The sequence below is a fragment of the Macrobrachium rosenbergii genome, chromosome 9 (assembly GCF_040412425.1).
Source record: "Macrobrachium rosenbergii isolate ZJJX-2024 chromosome 9, ASM4041242v1, whole genome shotgun sequence".
Lineage (NCBI taxonomy): Eukaryota > Metazoa > Arthropoda > Malacostraca > Decapoda > Palaemonidae > Macrobrachium > Macrobrachium rosenbergii.
The window spans coordinates 6,304,554-6,327,661 of NC_089749.1; the positions used below are offsets into that span (position 1 = coordinate 6,304,554).

Consider the following 23,108-nt stretch of genomic DNA (forward strand, 5'->3'; position numbering starts at 1 on the left):
AAAAAGCAAAATAGGGAGAACGACAATTTGACTTTCCAAGGGCTCAAGGAAAGGTGGCATTTTGATCAAATCTATTCGTTTCTTTTTTTGACGCGTTCTCTTTTTCGTGTCGGGGAAACTCAGGAAAAAAATTATCGCTTTGGAAATAGCAAAAAGAGCAGGGTATGGACGGTTACAACCAGCGGTCTATGCTGCGTTTATATATTATTTTTTTTTTTAAAGAGCTAACAACACTAACAACTGCATTTATAGATGCCTGGAGCCGGGGCCTCTTCTGTAGGACTCATCTAGAACTCATTTAGTTTCTACGGGTATGCTACAGGAATGTGTAATCAATCATTGCCAACTGTTCTTAATTTGTTCTACAACTTTCTTTTTTTTTTTTCTCTCGATTCAAGTTACGTGGAATTGAAAGGAACAGCAGAAAGAGAAAGAGAGAGAGAGAGATGAATGATTTTTAAACTGATATATATATGTATATATATATATATATATATATATATATATATATATATATATATATATATATATATATATATATATATATATATATATACACATACATATATACAGTATATATATATATACTAAGTCAAACTGGGATGGAAGCTTGGTAATTGGTCCTTCCTAGATATCGCCACCTATCGTTCAACTTGACGAAGTGGAAGAATCATATTGACTATACACTACAATATGAATTTACTGTTTCAGCATAATACCTTTCATTAAAAGCTAACTTTGCAACGTGTGGTCTATGCAACAGGGGATATATCTTTTGGTACGGGGCAAGCTTTTTTTTTCCCACAGGGTACAGTACTCAGGTGGTTGTCAGTAATTTCCAAGTCCTATTATTTTCTCGTGTTCAGAAATGAATTCGGTACAGAGAATTAATGCTATAAACTAAAGGTATAACTTAGGGCACAATCACAAAACGAATTAATTTTGGGCTGCAAGTGTCGTGAAAAATTGTTTACCCAGAGGAACAAAGTACAGATACAGTCCATTCATAAACCTCAACAGATAATTTTGTAAATGAAATGAGAGTAAAATTAAGAACTGTACAGAACATTGAAACGCTTCATTAAAAGTTGATAATCAAGTATGATAAAAAACGTTATGGGTTAAAACCCAGAATAATGTAAATGAGAGACTATATTTTTCCAAAATACAAAAAAAAAAGGTTAAAAAAAGGGGCGAGATTTCGACCTTTTTAAAAACATTTTTGCATTTTGGAAAAAATAGTCTCTCATTTACATATTGTGGCTTTCTACTCATCAGTTCCGGTCACAATATAATGATGCACCATAGATAAGGAACATTGCAACAACTTATAAAAACAGAGTCAGTTTATGCAGACATCTGCGTCAACATAACATTCGGAATTACAAGAAAATGTACAATGTTTTGGATCTAGTTTCATAAATGATACATGAAAACAAAGTACTTATAAATCCAGATGCAAATTTTTGATACACTTTACTGTTACTGAAGAGGTAATATAATATACATTTTTTGGAAAAACGTAATCGTTCAAGTGAAAACAACAAACGTTTATCTTCTGAATAATAATAATAATAATAATAATAATAATAATAATAATAATAATAATAATAATAATAATAATAATAATAATAAGTATCGCCTTGAAATGTTAAGCACGTATAATCAGCATTTGCATTGAAAGAACATGAAAAAATATTATTATTTGAACGTTGGCATCATCTCATAACTCATATATATATATATATATATATATATATATATATATATGATAATATATATATATATATATATATATATATATATATATATATATATTAAGTTGGTCTTTTTATCTCGTACTACATTAAATCCTGAGATCTCAGAATTACTAAAACCAACGAAGGTTCTTGAGATACATATGAATGAAGCAATTTCAGTGTTAGTTTAACAAGAAACTTTTATCCTCCAACTTATTATTAATGTGTTTAAATATTCTTTTAAGGAAAAACCAAACGACCACACTGCCCTAGAATGGAAAACTGCAGTATCTGCAAAAATACAAAACTGAGAAAAATAGTAGATACTGCAGTTTTCCCTTGCCTTACTACTGACTTTGCAGATACTGCAAATGGGACCCCTAAACCCATTCTGAACACTCGTGGAAAGCATTGGAGAATCATTCTGAAACTGCAGTAACTTGTGTATTAGTGTTTCATAAGCTCAATAGGTAACATATCTCAATTTCGAAAATTTTGCAGATACTGCAGTTTTTCATTCTAGGGCAGCAACAGGCCTGACTAGCATCCACTGGTTAGAAATTCATGATTAAGCAATGACACAAAGAATTTAAGATCAAGCAAGGAGTAACACAGGACAAATTGTTAGTTGCTGGTTAATATTACGAGAGCTACATAAAATATGGCACGTAAAAACACCTACATAGTTTTATGTAGAATGAACTTATCAAATATAAAAGTTATCATCAAAATGTGACAAAACATTTCTCTCTGGTATTACTGAGTTTACGGTTACAAATCTGAATGTAGTGAAATGCAGACAACATAATGATCTAATTTTTATACGAAAATGAATAATTACATTCATAAACAAACAAATAAATAACTAGATTAAATAAACAAATGAAGATAGGTACGGTATAGCGCTTGAAATCAACATTGGAACTTCGTCTTAAACTATTGACTGTAAACATTCTGTAATCTTTGTAAGATTGAATGTATGGATTTTATCATCTGTATAAATTGTATAAAAATGAATGATAATTCTTTAAGAGGTAATAATTCAACAGATTTATCAAAATATTATCAAGTGTGGGTGTGGGATGTTTTAGCAATAATAAATCTAGTTTTTTGTCCTCTCCATTCATCCATGAATTCTTCAGAAACAATGATCTGTCCTGAGAAAGTACTTTGATGAGAGAGAATTTGTCAGAAAATGTGAAATTGTGCTATAATGTACTGGGATTCTAATACCTCTACTGTTATCAGTGATATGCAATACAGAATGTTTTTGACAGTTTTGTATACTGGGTTACTTGCAAGCTCAGCAATTTTTATGAATATTATCCCGTTTCTGGTTCACAAATACACAAAGGATTTTCTTCTAGTATAACAGAAGCTATTGTCATTTCCAGAACAGTAAAGTGATCAAAGTTTCGACATTTGTTGCTATAAATGAAGGGAACAAAATTACATTAGATTTTTCCCAATGGTGATCTGAGCTGAGGTCATCAAGTTAGTTACCTGTGGCCAGATCTTATGACAAGCTAATCACAGAGTACTTTCCCCTTTACTCTTCCTCAGTTCTCAGTGTTTACATTGCTTACATTAAATTTTTCCCAATTGTGATCTGAGCTGTGGTAACCAAGTTAAGTTACCTGTGGCCAGATTTTATGACAAGCTAATCACAGAGTACTTTCCCCTTATCCTCTTCTCAATTCTCAGTGTTTACATTGTTTTATATTATAATGCCCACTTGAAACACTGTTTCTTTTTGCATTTTAACCTTCGTTGCGTTGAGTATTAAAGTTGTGTTGGCAATAATTCCTAAGCTTTGTTGTGCTGATCCCTTACAGCGTGACATATTATCTGTTCCGAGGACATTTTATCATACATTTGGTTCTAACACCCAAACAATACAATAATCAAGTTATCACAATATTACCTGGAGAGATGAAAGCTATATAGATAAAGATAATCAGACAATCGTTTCATATATAATATGAAGTTGGATAAACCACAGAGTCCCAGTAGTTTCACGAGTGCGCGTTGGGAGTTCAGATTCTTGAAGAACTGTTTCTTTGCTTTACTTTCAACAAGGAATGTTTTCAGAGTTGGCATTATGCTTGGAAAAGCTGTCAGGGATGTGACGCACTTTCACTGACCAACAAATAATAAAAATGATGAAAAAAAGGAAGGCTACTATCTGTCGCATATTGCCTGGATGCCAAGTCTATAACTGTTTTTACAATGCACTTTTAGGGAAAACCTACAAAAAAAAAAAAAAAAATAGCAGAAGGAAACGAACTTAGTCACAGTAGCAGAATGAAGTGAGGGAGGAGTTAGCAACATTTTCCTTGATGTTCAAAGAACGATCGTCACTTGTTTTCTTTTTTCTTTTTTCTATCTCGAGAAGTGTCCTCTCGTATATAAACCACACGGCATTTGGATCTCGAAGTTCGGTAAAATGATCAACACACACATCTCGACGACGGGACGTTTCCACTTTTGGGCGATCAAATCCTTTACTGTGACCTTCTTCTTGACTTCAAGAGCTTTCGTAAACATTATCATCCCTCACGAATGACCCACTGAGAAAAATGACTGGTAATTGACTTTGCATGAAAGACAAAATTGCTGTAAAGGTTTATAACAGGTTTCACTTTTCCGATGGACGTTTCGTTTGCCATCTGGTCAGACGGGACGTGTACAGAGTGAGAGGGAGACAGAGATAGGGGCATCATGGTAGGTCTGGGCGTCGGGTATGTATGTATGTATATTCGTACGGCTTATTTCCCTTGAAAGTAGCGGACGGGAAGGGCAGACAATAAATAAAAACGACCCCACTGGCCCTTCTTCCGGTGGTACAAAACAGCTTACGCAAGTTTTCGATGTAAGTGGCAGGTTTTTTTTTTGCAAGCAAGAGGTGAATCACGATATCTTTATATCCTCAACACTGACACTCTTGCTCTGGGAATTAGCAGAAGTCAAGTACATTTCAACAAATCTTAGAGAGATGGTCAAAGGATGTTTTCGTCACGATATATATGGCCCCACAACCCAAATCCTTCACACACACACACACACACACACACACGCGTGCAGTACAAAACGAGTCACTTTTATAGGTCACTTGGTGATCAAACGGTCGAGAAAACACACGCACACACTGACTGGCTGTTGAAGCTTGAAAACAGTTTTTTTTTATTAACCAGGAAAAACACGACTTGTTGTAGGGGGTCACTTTGGGCGGGCGGGAGAGGAAAAAGTTCAGTTTCAGTACAGACAAGTTTAAGGAAAGTTAAGTCAGTTCATCAAGGCTATTTTTCGAAATCACTTTTGCGGGAATACTCGGAGACATCAGGATAGATAGAATAGCAGTTAGACAGACTGGGTCAAGAAGATACTGTGGTCACAGACACTCGCACAAAAACTTGTATGTGGGTCGGAAATGTGGTCAGAATGTTCGTTTATGTTCATTGCGCACTAGTTTTCTCACGGTTAACAAGAGGTACCTTGTATGATTTCTGAGTAAAATTCTTGCCTTGCAGGCGCAAAGACCTGGGTTTTATGAATAGAGCGCAGTCATTGTAACAATAAGTTCGTTCAAGTTTTAAGTTCGTCCCAAGAAGCCAAGAACTTTCACCAGTCCTTCTTTGGTTCCTTCTTTGATTTTCCGTCACGGAAAAGGAAAAAGGATGTATAACAGGCAATCCTGAAGTACAAAAAACGATAGGAAAAATATCAGGGGAACAAGACGATGGTTACTGGGAGGGCAGACACGTCGACACAATTCCATTTATGTTTCCGAAACTCCCAGCCGCCAGGCGCAGCCTCTCAATTCTTGCCAATGTTTATGTTCTATTATATTATATTCTATTATATATCTCTCAGTTTCGTCACAGGCATTACAGGAGAGAGGAAGAGGGAGACAGAGAGAGAGAGAGATGACACAGTTCATGATCTATTACATATCTCTGTTTCGTCACAGGCATCGCAGGAGATAGCTAGACTGAGAGATGAGGTGTTGACGAATGGACAGAAGAAGCTCTTCGTTAGGATGATCCGTATTCGCCTCTCGGAGGTTATAGCTACGACATGCTATCCAAGAGCTTCGACGAGGCTATGGCCAGGGGTCCCACCTGGCCAGGTGTGAACCTTTCCTCGCTGGGAGTTCGGGGACGTGCCGACATGGAGCTGCTGCGTCCCATCTGAGCCGTCTCGTAGAGTTGCTTCTGCATCACAGCCAAAGATACCTGAAGGATAAAGAAGGAATGTTAAGGAATGCTTAAAGAATCGTTGGGTGAATCAGTACTGGGACAATGGCACAGTACCAGGATACTTAACCTTGATGATGATGATGATGATGATGATTATAATACAGAAGTTGAACCATTTTCTTATGGAACAAACCTACACAGGGCCATAGAATATGGTGTTCATTTGAAAGAATAGTTGAGTGAATCATAGCATTGGGAAAAAAAATGGCACAATACCTGGATACTTAACCTTTGATTATTATTATTATTATTATTATTATTATTATTATTATTATTATTATTATTATTATTATTATTATTCAGAAGATGAACCCTATGCATATGGACCAACACTACACAGGGGCCACTGGCTTGAAATTCAAACTTCCAAAGAATATGGTGTTCCTTTGAAAGAAGTGGTTTCAGTGAACCAATACTGGAACAAATGGTATAATACCTAGATACTTCACCTTTGAAAACTCTGGCAACGTAAAGGGTATCTTAATTAACCTGGGGTATGTGGTCAAGACCCACATTTTCATACCTTCAGCGGAATAATAATAATAATAATAATAATAATAATAATAATAATAATAATAATAATAATAATAATAAAATTAATATGAAAATTAAGACGATTACAAGTTAACAATATCATGCTTACACTCTAAAAAACCTAGCTAAATATAATAAAGATTTTGATAATAAAAAAAATCGTACAAAGGAAAATGATGAACTAACCGATTATATTTATTGTCAACATCTTACACTACAATCCATAATGTTATATGTATATATATATGTATGTATGTATGTATACATATACATACATCTATTACCTGAATACCACCGGAAAATAACATGAGTGTGTGCCTTCTTTGAATGTAATTGCTATGGCCTCCTCAAACTAAAGAGAAAGAACTCGATGTTCAGGACAGAGAAAAACAAATGGTATCTGTTCCTGTTGTAGTTGAGAGATGTAGGAACAGAGAGAGTTAGCTTTTGTATAAAAATCTTATATATGTTAGTCTGAGGTTATGTGGATAGTTAATGCGGATGTTTATCTGCAAATATAGCAGACGATGATGAGACGAGATAAGAGGTGGATCACAGAATGGGCGAAGCAAAATCCATCGTTTACCTTTGATAGAATTATTTATGAGACGTATATAGAACCTTTTTCCTTTAACATTCCTATGTATGACTGGTCTGAGCACTGGATATTCACCCAGGAGTCACAAATACTACACCAGATTTCATGCGACAGACCCAAATCTACAATGCTTTCAAAATGTGTCTCTGGGAATAATAATCTACCTGTACCTCTCCAGATTATGCCTGTGGGTGCGTGGTTACTTTGTTACTATCGAGTGAGTGAGTCAAAGAGCTTTCAGATGCCTCTGGTACTCTACCCTAAAATGGAAAACTGTAGTGTCTGGAAAATTTTCGAAGTTGAGATATGCCACCTATTGGGCTCGTGAAACACTTATACACAAGTTACTGCAGTTTCAGAATGATTCTTCAATGCTTTCCAAGAGTATTTAGGGGGTCCCATTTGCAGCATCTGCAAAGTCAGTACTAAGGCAAGGGAAAACTGCAGTATGTAACATTTTTCTCATTTTTGTAATTTTTGCAGATACTGCAGTCTTCAGTTTTAGGGCAGTACCGTGCCATTGCCTCAGTGAGTGAATTATGCTTGGTATCTAACTTATATAAACTAAAACAACTGGTACCAATAGTTTCAAGGCTGTTAAATTTCAGAAATAAGTGAACTATCATCACTCCCTGACTGAATGTAGCACTGAATATCACTGAAAGTCAGTGAACTAGCAGTGAATCAATTCTAAATTAATTTTTATAATAAATATCTCACGTAACAAAAGACATAACAAATAATTTTCAATGGTGAATATCTAAGGGATTGAACCTTTTCGAAATTAACTGAGCAAATGTGAGGTTATATGTTTACATTTGCCCTTGCAATAATTAGTTTTCTCTGGTCCTGAATAATATATGTTATAGGTAGAATTTTAAACTACTTATTTAAAGAGTGACGTACTTACTTCTCCGCGATTTTTAAGAAATAAAATCGGTGCCCCCAAAACTTCTTGCATAATTGTATATTAATTATTCAAAGAGAGTAATATAGTATCGATTCCCTTTCCTGGTCCTACACATATATGTCATAGCAAGAATTTTGAATTACCTATTTATAGAGTTACGTCTTATGATTTTTTTCTGAGTTTCTAAAAAGGAAATAAGTACCTCTAAAACCTCTAACACAATTATGAATTAATAATTCCCATATAGTTATATAGTATCAATTCTTTTTCTGGCCTTGCACATATATGTCACAGTAAGAATTTTGAATGATCTGTTGCAAGAGTTACTTTTGTACTTTTCTGAGTTTTCTGAGTTTCTAAAAATGATACAAGTAACTCCAAAACCTCATGCATAATTATAAACTGATAATTCTCAGATAGCTATATAATATCGATTCCACTACTAGGTGAGTGCTTAAAATACCTCTGTGTTTTACCTCAGTGTTTCAAGTATCAGTTCTAGGTTAAGTTTATCAGAAGCTTCTGGTATTTACTAGTGAACTGAATTGAAGTAAGTATAGAATTTAGGGCAAAGGGACCATTGAGGTCATTCAGCGCTGAAACGGAAATTGACAGTAAAAGGTCTGAAAGGTGTAACAGGAGGAACACCTCAAAGCAGTTGCACTATGAATCAATTGTTAGGAGAGGGTGGAAAGTAAGATGGAAGAAGGACTATATAAATGGAGGTACAGTAAAAGGAACGAAAGGGGTTGCAGCTAGGGGCCTAAGGAAGGCACGCTGCAAAGAACCTCGAGTAACGCCTACAGTGCACCGCATGAGGTGCACTGACGGGGTATTTACCAGTGAATGTTGCAGACTATTAACACTTTTCCAAACTAGTGTTGCAGTGAGTGTGTCCGTGCCAATGTAAGGTGTCCATATAATGTTTACCTGTTCATTTATCCTTGGTAGGTTTACAATCTGTTGTGGGACATCAGAGATTGTCAGTGAGTGGAAGGGGTTGCAAGAGAGAAGGGATATTTCTTATTATTCAAAAAAAGCATAACATAATGATAAAGTGATAAACGAGTATATATATATATATATATATATATATATATATATATATATATATATATATATATATATATATATATATATATATATATATATATATATATATACATATTTCTTTCGCCATACGCTGTCATATTTCCCCACCAGACAAAGAGAGCTGACATTCAAGCTTCCAGTGAAGATGGGGTTCATTTGAAAGAAGTTTCAAAAGCCAATAGGAATTACGGAAAGAAGAGATCAGTTATTAGAAAGATAAAAAAACTAAAATTAATAAACTGATAACTAAATATACAAAAATATATATAAATGACCGAATTACAAACATAAATTGTTTCAGGGTAGCAATGCACCGCATGTTCGCTTGAAATTACCCAACTTCCTCAGGGAGACCGAATGTTCCACAGTCCAATAGTGTGAGGAATAAAGGTACGCTGGAACTGAGTGTGGTGTAGGAATGTTGTACTCTCCTCGTCAGTATTGCTTGTGGGATCTAGAGAACTGTTCTGCCCTAAACTGGAAAACTGCAGTATCTACAAAATTTCCGAAGTTGAGATATGCCACCTACTGGGCTCGTGAAACATTAATACACAAGTTACTGCAGTTTCAGAATGATTCTTCAATGATTTCCACAAGTATTTAGGGGGTCCCATTTGCAGTATCTGCAAAATTTTCGAAACTGAGATATGCCACCTATTGGGCTCCTGAAACACTCATACACTAGTTACTGAAGTTTCAGAATGATTCTTCAGTGCTTTATTTAGGGGGTCCCATTTGCAGTATCTGCAAAATCAGTAGTAAGGCAAGGGAAAACTGCAGTGTTTACCATTTTTCTCAGTTTTGTATCTTTGCAGATACTGCAGTCTTCCACTTTAGGGCAGTGTTTGTTAGTAAAGTATATCATTCTGCGTGTGTTAGTGTCATACAGATAACTGTACAGTACTAATACGCATTGGCGTGAATGGTATAATTCCCTGAAACCCAAAACCAGGTTAGTGTCATACAGATACCTGTACAGTACCAATACGCACTGGTGTGAATGGTATTAGTCCCTGAAACCCCAAACCAGGTTAGTGTAGGTAAGCTTGAACCTTCCTACCTGTATAATATTGTGTATTTATTGTTAGTTATTGTGTCAGTGACGCATTTTCGTACCTGAGTAAGAGATTCTGTTTCTGAATCTGTGACTGAACAAGAGTCTTCCTGTGAACAGAAGAACGATTTTTGGATGAAACGAAATTACAATAATCTGATTTTGTCTTATGAACAATTCCATCTTTGTTGAATGCAGACCTTCTATGTCTTGTTAAATATTATACTTTTTACGTCTCGTTAAATATATACTTCTTAGGTCTTATCACCGTTTAGGAAAGCTGGTTATTGTAGGTGGACGCCTGAACGCTCCCAACTGTATAACATTGTGTATTTGAACGATCCCACCTGTACAGTACTGTGTATACATTGTCAGTAGTGTATTTTCATACCTGAATCAGTGGCTGTGTGTCTAAACCTGTGTCTGAACAAGTGTCTTCCTGTAAACAGAAGAATGGTTGCTTCGATGAAATAAAAAGAATAATCTAGTTTTGTGTTGGGGTAAGTTCTCTCAGTTAAAAATATATACTTTCCATGGCTTATCCATGGTTAGGGATTTTTGGGATTTTTATTTAGAGCACTCCAGAGTGGTGAATTAGATTATTTGATTTACAAACTGAACTGAACTGAATATAGCATTTAGGCCAGAGGCCAATTACTGGGACCAGTGAGGTCATTCAGCGCTGAAACGGAAATTGACAGCAAAAGTGTAAGAGGTGTAACAAGGAAAACCTCGCAGCTGCACTATGAACCAGTTCTTAGGGGAGGGTGGAACGTAAGATGGAAGAAAGAGAATATGAAAGGAGGTACAGTAAAAGGAACGAAAGGGGTTGCAGCTAGGGGCCTAAGGAAGGCACGCTGCAAAGAACCTTAAGTAATGACTACAGTGCACCGCATGAGGTACACTGACGGCGCTACCACCCTAAGGGGATTTATAAACCGACTGAAAATAACGCCGCCAGTACAAAGCCCTTGGCTTTGTTCTAGTGACTTCAGAAATAATTTTCAGAAAATGAGAACATAATAAAAGGTTTATGATCCTTCAAAATATTATGGTATACGATACTTCTATAAATAAGGAAACGTACTAACTGAATATTAAGGAAAACTTCAGTCCGTATATTGTTTTGCTATGCTGATATCAGGCGTTCAGCATCAGAAGGGGCCTCTCGCCCAAAATTTTGAAAAAAGGCGTTTTTCGCCTGATCAGCTTTACAATAATCCCCCCATTTTTTTCCCAAAAAGAGGGTGGGGATGAACTATAATTTTTTATGCATACTACTCTATTCCTGATCGCAAATACTTCATCTCAAACAAATTTCAACTTTGTATCTTGAAAATAAAGGAATTAGAGCAGGTTGCATTTCCAAAACTTTGACAGCTTATGACTCAAAAAAATTTTTTTGTAGGGAGAGGCCTTTCTTATGCTGAACGCCTCATATCTTAATTTAATTCGAGTAGGCATAAATCCTCTTCCTATATCTAGCCAAAGGCTGATTTTACATATTACGTGTTATTAGAAGAAATTATTATTTAGACATAGAATTACTGCGTAAAACAATTGTGAGTACAAAAATACCATTAGATTTTTTAGTATAGACCTCACTGTTTGATTTCTCATAACAGACTGATTCAATATACTTATTTTACTTATTTTCCAAGCCGTAAAACATCTAATTTACTTATCATCAACACTTACCAAACCAAATTCAATTCTAGTTGCTTCAGATTTTAACGAACTTCAGATTATGTTTCAATTGTCACAAGCAATAAACTTTAAACTTATTTTGCTTATTTTCTAAGCATTATAACAACTATACTTTACTTTTCACCAACACTTAACATCAAATTAATCCTTCAACTCGAGTTAGCTTTTAGTTATTTATAAGTAATAAAAATTGTACTGAACTACCCGAGAAAGTAAACAAACCAATCCTCAAGTTGTTTCTTTTTTTAACCAACCACAAAATTATCTTTTGGTTATGATAAACGATAAAAATTTTACTATACTATCGAGAAAGTAAAGAAAGTAAGCGAAAGTCTAAGCAAAAGAAAGTCTCGTCATACTGTTTCGTAATTTAACCAACCAAAAAATGATCTTTTAGTTATCTTAAACAATAAACAATTAACTAAACAACTCGAGAAAGTAAAGAAAGTGAGAGAAACTCTAAGCAAAAGACCAACCAAAAAATTATCTAAAAAAAATTTACTAAATAATTCGAGAAAGTAAGAGAAAGTAAGAGAAAGTCTAAGCAAAAGAAAGCCTCCTCATACTGTTTCGTAATGCAACCAACCCAAAAATTATCTTTCAGTTGCGATAAACAATAAACATTTCACTAAACTACTCGAGAAAGTAAAGAAAGTAAAGAAAGCCGCCTCACCTTATTACTAGTAATGTACTCCCGCATCGAGACCATCTCTCCCGAGAGCTTTCTCTCGGCCTCGGAGCCGTACATGGAGTCGTACTCGGCTCCCCCGACCCTCTTGATGGAGTGCTTCTGGATTCTCGAGGGCGAGACGGTGTTCCGACGGGGAGTTTGGGTGCAGTGCCCGCGGGAGCAGCAGCACACCATTCGCTGGAAAGTCAGAGGAAAGAAAGAAGACCTCAGGTCAGGTTATTCTTGGTGGATAAAGTTGGAGGCTGCGCCATTCTTCGAGGACGGAACAGGAAGGGCCACTTGATTTGGAAGAAAACTATCTGATTTTGCTTCTATTCCTGACTCTCAACAAAAACATTGGCATTGAATGGCACTTATCTCTATCAAACACTTGTCTATAAACGGAGATACTGAGTTGTTTGAATGAATGAACTAAGTGATTTTGACTCTGTGATACAGACTTGTCTGTCAGCGAAAATATTGGTATTGAATGGCACTTATCTCTATCAAACACTTGTCTGTAAACGGAGATACTGAGTCATTTGAATGAACAGACTATATTAAATTGCCCCTATCACTGACTGTATCACTGACTTGTCTGTCAACGAAAACATTGGTAATTCAACGGCACTTATCTCTATCAAGGACTTGTCTGTTAAATGGAAATATCAAGTTATTTGAGTATATAAAACTGACTCTCTATCAAAGACTTGTCTGTCGATGGAAATAATGAGTAACTAAACTGAACAGACTATCTGATTTTGCCTCTATCCATGACTCTGCATCACAGACCCGTCTGTGAACGAAAACATTGGTATTTAATGGCATTTCTCTGTATCAGTCAAAAGTTGTTATGATCAGACACTTTTATTTTTGGACAAGCACGCACGCACGCACTAAAAGCAAAGGCTCTTGGCCTATCTCTCATAAATTTAAGCAGATATAACCACAAGCACACTGAAAATTGTAGAGACATGCGCAAAATTCTCATACGCATTTGCCCTCAAGAGCACATACGCCGTGTTTGCGTGTAGTGTGCAAAATAAGGTGGTAAGATTTAGAATGTACAGTGAGTAGATTTGTGCAAGTGGTGAGTAATTTAGAAGACTTGGTAGCCTGTAGAAGAAGAAGAAGAAGAAGAAGAAGAAGAAGAAGAAGAAGGAGAAGAAGAAGAAGGAGAAGAAGGAGAAGAATGAGAAGAAGAAGAAAGAAATTATCAAAAGAGAAAAGTGTTTGAGGATTAAGAAACCTTTCGTCTGCTTTGGAAGACGAGAAGAAATGGTGCATGACATTCCTTCCGTGAAGAAGAAGAAGAAGAAGAAGAAGAAGAAGAAGAAGAAGAAGAAGAAGAAGTAGGAGAAGAAGGAGGAGAAGAAGAAGATATTATCAAAAGAAACCTGTCGCCTGCTTTGGAAGACGAGAAGAAATGGTGCATGACATTCCTTCCATGAAGAAGAAGAAGAAGAAGAAGAAGAAGAAGAAGAAGAAAAAGAAGTAGGAGAAGAAGGAGGAGAAGAAGATAATATCAAAAGCATAAGGTATTAGAGGCTGAAGAAACCCGTCGCCTGCTTTGGAAAACGAGAAGAAATGGTGCATGGCATTCCTTCTGTCGTAAGTGCTATACACGATCCTTCTGGAACCTTTCGTGAAACTTGTTAAAAAAAAAAAGGAACTGTAATTTGGTGATTCAAAAGACTTCAGGCCACAAGACAGCGTGAACAGGTCAGTGACAGTTTCTGTGTTGCCTTCTGAATCCGACCGTTTCTTAAAAATTGCAAGAGATGAAATTGACTGATGAAAGCCATTTCTTCATTCCAGCCTGGTTTGAATGGAACAGAGGCTTACAGAAATGTTGTACTGGAGGTGATGAGACGAGAACGCTTAATACTGCTTTGTCATACTGAGTATCTGAATGCTATAACAACAACCGCTCTACTATAGTTTCATGGTATTCGTAGACGAACTGTTCCTGCGCCTGAAAACCACATAAATCTCTTTCAGGAAGTACGATTTACAAGAGGGATTTAAAATCCGAAGCTTTGTGATCAATGGCGCAGAATCACACACATTCACTATGTGCACTTACAAACTACCTGTTTCAACTCTCTTCCTGCCACTAATTATGCAGAAGGAATAACGGCTGGCCATAGTCTTCATAACAACAAAAGTAGGTTTTTTTTTTTTAGTTTTCTGTAAAGAAATCTATTGTGCCGGCTTTGTCTGTCCCCCCTCAAGATCTTAAAAACTACTGAGGCTAGAGGGCTGCAAATTGGTATGTTAATCATCCACCCTCCAATCATCAAACATACCAAGTTGCAGCCCTCTAGCCGCTGTAGTTTTTATTTTATCTAAGGGGCAGTGGTTAAAGTTTCATGGGCGCGGCTCATACAGCATTATACCGGGACCACTGAAACATAGATCTATTTTCGGTGGCCTTGATTGTACGCTGTACAGAAAACTCTTGCGCCGAAGAAATTCGGCGCATTTTTTACTTGTTTATAATTAGGAAGACTCTTGCCAGCCATCATACCTTATTTTTCTGTCTGACAGTCAACATGAGACCACAATACTGTTACTGATTTGGACATTGTCCCACGGAAATAATACCAGATTTGACACCTTCTAAGAAGTAAATAAATATAATGAAAATACATGAGTGACCTCTAGCATAATAAACCTAGCTTATAAGGAGAAAAATAGCAAGGAAGTGTAAATACTATGTCTAATCAAACTAGATAAAACAGAAACTACTTTGTATATGATTATGAAATGTTCCATTTTTATAATTCAGACAACTTCGTGAGTACATGAGTTTTTGTGTGTTAGGAACATTGTACCAAGGAGAATATTTTTGTTTAATGTCGATATGAAACAAAAAACACCATCGTGTATGAATGGAAAAATATATGTCAGATGAAGAAAGTATAATGATATTTTTTTTACGTATGTATAAATGCGTAAAAGCCCTAAGTATAATGACACATTTTTTTACGTGTGTATAAATGCGTATAGGACATGATTCGTATTATCTTTTTACCATATTTTGACACTTGCATTTTGCATTGTTTCTGAAGGCGTAAAGGTATTTATTGAGCGAAAAACTCTACTGAATTATATTTTGTAGGTATGAATGTATTTACTGAGCGAAAAACTATATAGCATTTTATTTTGTAGGTATGAATGTATTTACTGAGCGAAAAACTATATAGCATTATATTTTGTAGGTATGAATATATTTACAGAGCGAAAAACTATATAGCATTATATTTTGTAGGTATGAATGTATTTACTGAGCGAAAAACTATATAGCATTATATTTTGTAGGTATGAATGTATTTACTGAGCGAAAAACTATATAGCATTATATTTTGTAGGTATGAATGTATTTACTGAGCGAAAAACTATATTGCATAATTTTTTGTAGGTATGAATGTATTTACTGAACGGAAAACTCTATCGCATTATGGTTCATAGTTAAGACTGTATTTAACGAGTGAAAACTGATTAATTTCATTACATTCTTTCCCGGATCATATCTTACGAATAAGATAAAAAAAAATGACAAAATTACAGATCCATTGATCTAGAATAGAAATGAATTTCACTTGGCAAAGGCATTCGTAAATATCCAATCTTTCTTCCTCTTGATACGACATGAAATTCCTTCTCCGTCTCTTTCTGCCGACCTTTTTTTTTCTTTTTCGTCTTATCCTCTCAAAGATGCCATAATGATTGACTGAGACAGAGAAAAATAAACATTTCGCCTGATTTCCTTCGTTCGGGAAGACGCGGAGAGATTCGTCACGGACTTTCTTCTCAGGCGACGGGATCTCTTCATTGATTTTTTGTGACTTTCAATATATTATTATGCAAAATAGTTTCAACTTCCCCGATAACCGTATTCAATTCATTTTTCATTTGAAAAAGTTTGATAACTTTTTTTCCTTTGTTATTTTTCTTTGATGAAGGTTTGGCAGAAATTCATTAAATGATACGGAACCAGATCGGAAGCTTTCTTATCAACCACACCAGTGTGTATGTGTGTGTGTGTAAGTATGAGTTATGAACTATCCTAAAAGTGGGGATATATATATATATATATATATATATATATATATATATATATATATAAATATATATATATATATATATATATATATATATATATATATATATATATATATATATATATATATATATATACATATACATATACATATACATATACATATACATGAAAGAAATTAAGTGGGAATATGGTACATTAAAGGCTATAAAAATGGGTTCAGCTACGGCCCCTAGGGAACGCTGCATACACCCTTTACAATGCCTACAGTGTACCACGCGAGGTGCGCTAACGGCACTACACCCCCTAAGGATGGAAAGCCCAAAGTGAGAGCACATCTGAAAGAGTAAGAATCTTTTCAAGTCAGATTCACAAAACACAGTTTTAACCTATTCCTCAATTATTCCGTCCGAAGACATTGATGGGAAATAATGGTTACTGATGTCTTTAATGATAAAAAATATAATTTTAATCAACTTCTTCATCCAAGGACAGAAATGTATGATTACGGATGTCTAATGAAGACAAAGAATATTATTTTCATCCACTTCTTCATCCAAGGACAGAAATATATGATTACTGACGTTTTAAATGAAGACAAAAAATACCATTTTAATCTATTTCTCCATCCAAGGACAGAAAGTTACGATTACCGATGCCTCTGACGAAGCCAAACGAACAATTCCCGCTCTCACCTTGATGATGCAATTGAGGAACTGCTTGATGGTGATGGAGATGACGTTGAACAGTGAATAGATGCAACAGCAGCCCAGCACCAGGATGGCAAAGTTGAAAAAACGGTAGGCGTAGAGACCAGAGCCGTAGAACTCGTCTGGTTGCTGGAATGAAAAAAGCCATGGAGTTTCAAGTCTCTCTCTCTCTCTCCCTCTCTCTCTCTCTCTCTCTCTCTGGCCTCCTCAGCAGAATTTAGAGCATATGCATGTACAGCATGTATGTATGTATATTATATAAGTTTTGCAGGTATGATTATACATATATGTATTTTTAGATATTTCTTATATGAGGCTCAAGTCTCTCTCTCTCTCTCTCTCTCTCTCTCTCTGGCCTCCTCAGCAGAATTTAGATCATATACATATACAGCATGTATGTATGTATATTATATAAGTTTTGATTCTGTTACGGAGTCAGTAACCTACATGTTGTGACGTCAGTTTTAATAGTCACAAATCAATCAATCTCTCTCTCTCTCTCTCTCTCTCTCTCTCTCTCTCTCTCTCTCTCTATAGCTTCCAGTCTAAGTCTGTTATGGTTAGAAGGCTTTAAATGACTCTTCAGATATAATAATAATAATAATAATAATAATAATAATAATAATAATAATAATAATAATAATAATAATAATAATTTCGAATATGTAAACTAAATTTGGACAGTCTGAAAAATGTTTTTAAAAATGTAATCATAAGCATATATTTTTGGATAACATTAGAAATTTTCATCTTTAAAATAATTCATTAGCATTTAGTATCTGAAAGAATGGTCCATATGGAAGCATCATAAAAATTACATTTAAAATAAAATAAAATAAAAAGGTAATTTTCTAACTTAATTATAAGAAGGAATAGCACTTAACAGAGGCATCTCTAAACAATAATTGTACGAGGAAAATATTATCAAGTTCTACTTCACAGATAAAGATACAAAAATACAACTTACTTGAGCCGAGACAAAGTCTCCGAAGCCGATGGTGGCGAAAGAGACGAACGAGAAGTAGAGAGAGTCATCGTAGGACCACTGTTCCACCTGGAAAGGAAGAGAAGCTTTTATTAGTTTTCCGTAAAAGAAAACTATTGTGCCGGCTTCGTCTGTCCGCCAGCACTTCTCTCTGCCGTTCCTCAGATCGAGGTTCCATTTTTTTCTGAGCGACACCATTTTTTTTTTCAGGAAATTAGCCTAAAATTGAGCCTTCCCTCTATCGATTGTAGAGCCTTTCTCACGGGAATAAGCGCACATTTTGGGGAGGAATGTTGTGTTTCTGCTGCTAATGGTAGAAAGTATCAAGCCTTTTAGTTGAAAATATAACGGAGAAGTGGCTCTTACATGTGTCAATGCAAAATCTGTGAGGCTTCTAAAAAGCTTCAAGTCAACTCTCATAAGTAAATTGCATAGGTCTAATTATGGGAGACTTCTAAAAGACATCAAGTTTAGGTCTCCTAAGTAAATCACGTAGGTCTAATTATGGGAGACTTCTAAAAGACATCAATTTTAGGTCTCCTAAGCAAACTGCATAAGTCTAAATCAGGAGACTTCTAAATGACATCAATTTTAGCTCTCTTAAGCAAATTACATAGGTCTAAATATGGGAGACTTCTAAAAAAACATCTATTTTAGGTCTCCTAAGTAAATTACATAGGTCTAAATAAGGGAGATTCTAAAAGACATCAAATTTAGCTGCCCCAAGCAAACAGCATAGGTCTAAAAAGCATAGGTCTAAACACCAAATATCTAAACTACAGGCCTAAAAGCCTACGAATTATGCACACGCAAGCAAAACATGACAACAAAGCCTTCTGAATCTTTTCTGGCGAAAATGGAAGCCCACTCCTCCCTAAAATGCTTGTTGCAACACCAGGTTGCAAAAATGAATCAGTCGATCCAACAACTCGTCCAGCGGCGCCTGAAAAATGGAGTCTGAGCCTCTCGTTGCATCGATGCACAAGCTCACGTCGAAAGCCATTCCACTTCATTTCTAACTCCTCTAGACGGAAAAATCAGTTATCGACTGCCTTTAACATCCAATAACGATACACTCCACGTAAACTGGAGCCCGGAGAGAAGAGGAGACGCCTCGTTGGATTTCAGAAAAGGGCGAAAACAAAAGACATCTAAAAAGAAGAAGAAGAAGAAGAAACTCCCGCATTAAAAGTCGGTTGCTGTCATCGACTAATCTCCTTGACAGCTGAAGAGGAGAGAGGTGCGTGCCATTTACCCGCGCTTTCGGGAATGGGTGAGTGGGAGAGAGGGAAGGAGGAGGAGATGATTGTTGAGGAGGAGGAGGAGGAGGAGGAGGAGGAGGAGGAGGACAGGTTGACAAGGAGGCTGCAAAGAAGAAGAAGAAGAAGAAGAAGAAGAGAAAGATGAGTTAGGTGAAGTCAAGGAGTTGCGAACGAGATTCTTCTTCTTTCAAGGGAAAGATAAGAAACATGGCTGCTAAAAGGCATAAAAAAATGAGACGACGAAAAAGCTAAAATGCCTGTAAGAGAGAGAGAGAGAGAGAGAGAGAGAGAGAGAGAGAGAGAGAGAGAGAGAGTATTCCACCTGAAGGAATGATGCAGATCCTAATTTCCTCGTCTTCAACTTTTAAACGTCCGTGCTTCAAAGGAGAGAGAGAGAGAGAGAGAGAGAGAGAGAGAGAGAGAGAGAGAGAGAGAGAGAGAAATTCGTTATAGTAATCCACCTCATGAAATGATGCAATTCTATTTTTCTGTCTCCAGCTTTTGCGCGACCAAGCCTCAAAGCACAAAATGATGAGTCTCCTCTAGAGAGAGAGAGAGAGAGAGAGAGAGAGAGAGAGAGAGAGAGAGAGAGAGAGAAAGCATCCTCTTCATTACTCGTCACGTGGGAGTATCTCAGGAACCAAGGGAAAAGCGTTCCCCGTCTCCCGTGGACCGCGGTGCCTAATGCAATTACGCAGACATCACCGTCTGATGGGTCTAGGCTCTTTGCTGAATTCTTTTTCCTCTTTTTGTGTTTCTCCCCCAAAGGAATGATATACGCTTCGCCTCGCGGTTATTCTGGAGGGAGAATTTAACAACCGTTCTGCCTATCTTTCTTCCTCCGTCTTGCTCGAGTGGCTGAAATTGGAGGCGCAGTTGTCGAATCGGCTTCTCTGTATGTTTTCGCGGGTCGGAAGTGATAGTATTATCTAAAAACACCAATAATTATGTAATGATCATTATCATCATCATCAAGAAATGATAGTGTTCTAACCATCTCTTCCCTGGAGGGTTTCGCCAGCCGAATATGATACGTTATCAAAAGCAGCAATAATTATGCAACCATCATTATCATCACCATCGTGAAACGATAGTGTCACTGTTGCCGTTGAAGTTCGTCTAGTTTTTTTTTGGAAGGTAGATAGCGTCAGCCCATCACAGACACACAAGAAAAAGTGTCTCCATTTTTATAACACAAAATTCAGCAAATGGCACAAAAGTCAAGGAAAATAGTTAATGTATTTGGAAGTTCTCTTTTTGTACCAAAGTTATAATAAAAAAGACTTATTTTGCTAAATAGCATAATTATGGTCTGGGACTTCTAAGCTAGGATTTTCTAAGAAAGGTCTTACCCACATGCTGCTTAAGAATAAGCAACTTTGAATGGTAGAGAATACAAGAGAGAAACTACAGGAAATAACAAAGAGAGAGAGAGAGAGAGAGAGAGAGAGAGAGAGACTTACAGTACAAGCTGAGATTTTCTAAGAGAGCTCATAACAATATGCTGTTTGAGAAGAAGTATATCAGAATAGCAGAGAATGGAACAGAGAAACGTGTAGGAAATAACAAGAGAGAGAGAGAGAGAGAGAGAGAGAGAGAAGAGAGAGAGAGAGAGAGAGAGAGAGAGAGGGGAAGGGCCCAAACCTGAAAGGAAAATAGTCAGCAGGGTATGAATCCCACCATGAAACTGGGAGGAAAAAGGAATTCAGGACGAGCCGTGTAGGACACATCTGCTGCCGTGGCAGAGTCTACCCAAGAAAAGGACCAAGGACCCTGAAGTAAAGGGGACAGAGATTCTGGCAATTCGCTTCTTATAGCTCACACTTGCATCTATTGATTCCCGACCAGGAGGTGAACAGGCCACTTAAGAAGAAGAAGAAGAAGAAGAAGAAGAAGGTCTCTCTCGTGAACGGGAAGTGTGCACGAGGAGGCTTCTTCAGCCATTTCCCAAGATTCAGGTTTAAAAGTTCCCTACTCAACAGAAATCGAGTTGCGAATTTTAGAGGGTTCGAGAGAATTTAGTGTGGTAAAGCTTGTTGTCGCGACTATGTCGTTGACATGTCGGCAACTTGTCGCATACAAGTCACAAACATGTTGGAAACAAGTCGGCGACCTTGAGTGGAGTCAACAACTCACTGCATGCATATGTCATAAACATATCGACAAATTGTCACGTACATGTCACGAACATGTTAGAAACAAGTCGACGGCCTTGAGTGGAGTCGACATCTCGTCGAATGCATGTCACCAACATGTTGGAAACAAGCCGACGACCTTAAGTGGAAAACGAACCTTTGGCAGGTGATGAATAATTGTATGAGCATTGCTGAGAACTACCAATAAGTCGTTGACTTGTATTCAACCTGTTCGTGATATGTGGGCGACAAATTTCCGACATGTTTTACCACAGTGTGGACACACTTTAAGACTCATCCTGAATCATAAAGTATGACTGACGAAATGGTTCTAAACATTAGGTGATGACCAGGTGATTTCAAACTATGCTACAATAGGAGACAAATAATTCCTAATGAATATTGTTATTTTAAAAGCCGTTACAGTCAGTGAAATGATTGATAGAAAAGAAACATTAAACTATTATATTTACAGGAGGAATAAGTAGAAGATGATAAGCTGAAATAAAATAAACGAAGATATCAACGTCCACAATTAACATGCAACAAAAACATCAGAATAAAGTACAGGAGCAAGAATACGGTACAAAATTCTACAATCAATGAATAAAAAAGTCAATTCGTCAATACTCTGGAAGTCAGCCTTTGACTTTAACAACTCTAACTTATACCGTCGCATGCAAACTCCCACAAAAACATCACAACACCACCACCCAGGCCACAGCGTCCTCAGTACCTTCATATACATGACGGAGCCCAGGAAGGCGACTACTATGCTAGCAAGCGACAGGTAGAACATGACCCAGTAGACGGAGGGCTTCCAGGAATCCAGGTTCGAATCTTCCATGGAATCCTGGGATCCTCGGCGGGCGTTCAGCTGGTTCTTGGCCATGGCGTTGGCCTCTGCTTTCTTCCTCTGTTTTCTCTCGTGACGAGCTCTGTTGGGCGTGGGCAAACAGAAGGTTAGCGGCTAAATATAGCAGGTTCTTGGAGACGGAGTTAAAAAGATACTTTTCCAGGACAAAATACAGTATGGGAAAGTTATTTCAAATTTACAGCATCAAGATTATTCTAAAACACTGGTTAATTTTGTATTGTGTGTGTGTGTGTGTGTGTGAGAGAGAGAGAGAGAGAGAGAGAGAGAGAGAGAGAGAGAGAGAGAGAGAGAGGTGGTTTTGTACAGTTTCATGTATTAAAAATAATGAATGTATTTTTCATATATAACTCACTTTAAAGCTACAACACTACGATATAATCTATAACACTGGTTATTTATTGCATAACAGAGAGAGAGAGAGAGAGAGAGAGAGAGAGAGAGAGAGAGAGAGAGAGAGAGGGAAGGGGAAACACTTACAGGTACAACACCCAAGATAAACATAACTAAGGT

General features: G+C 36.6%; 1 protein-coding gene across 1 annotated transcript in view; it reads right to left on the reverse strand.

The window, feature by feature from the left end:
- Positions 1 to 4,103: 4,103 nt before the first annotated feature.
- LOC136841381 (potassium channel subfamily K member 13-like) overlaps positions 4,104 to 23,108 on the reverse strand; it is a 127,078-nt gene continuing 108,073 nt past the window's right edge. Inside the window, exons 4-8 of the mRNA XM_067108291.1 lie at positions 22,458 to 22,659; positions 18,307 to 18,393; positions 17,325 to 17,468; positions 12,567 to 12,761; positions 4,104 to 5,974 (exon numbers count right to left, since the gene is read on the reverse strand). Coding sequence (XP_066964392.1) covers positions 5,810 to 5,974; positions 12,567 to 12,761; positions 17,325 to 17,468; positions 18,307 to 18,393; positions 22,458 to 22,659 — 793 coding nt within the window. The 3' untranslated portion in view covers positions 4,104 to 5,809. The remainder of the gene's footprint in view (positions 5,975 to 12,566; positions 12,762 to 17,324; positions 17,469 to 18,306; positions 18,394 to 22,457; positions 22,660 to 23,108) is intronic.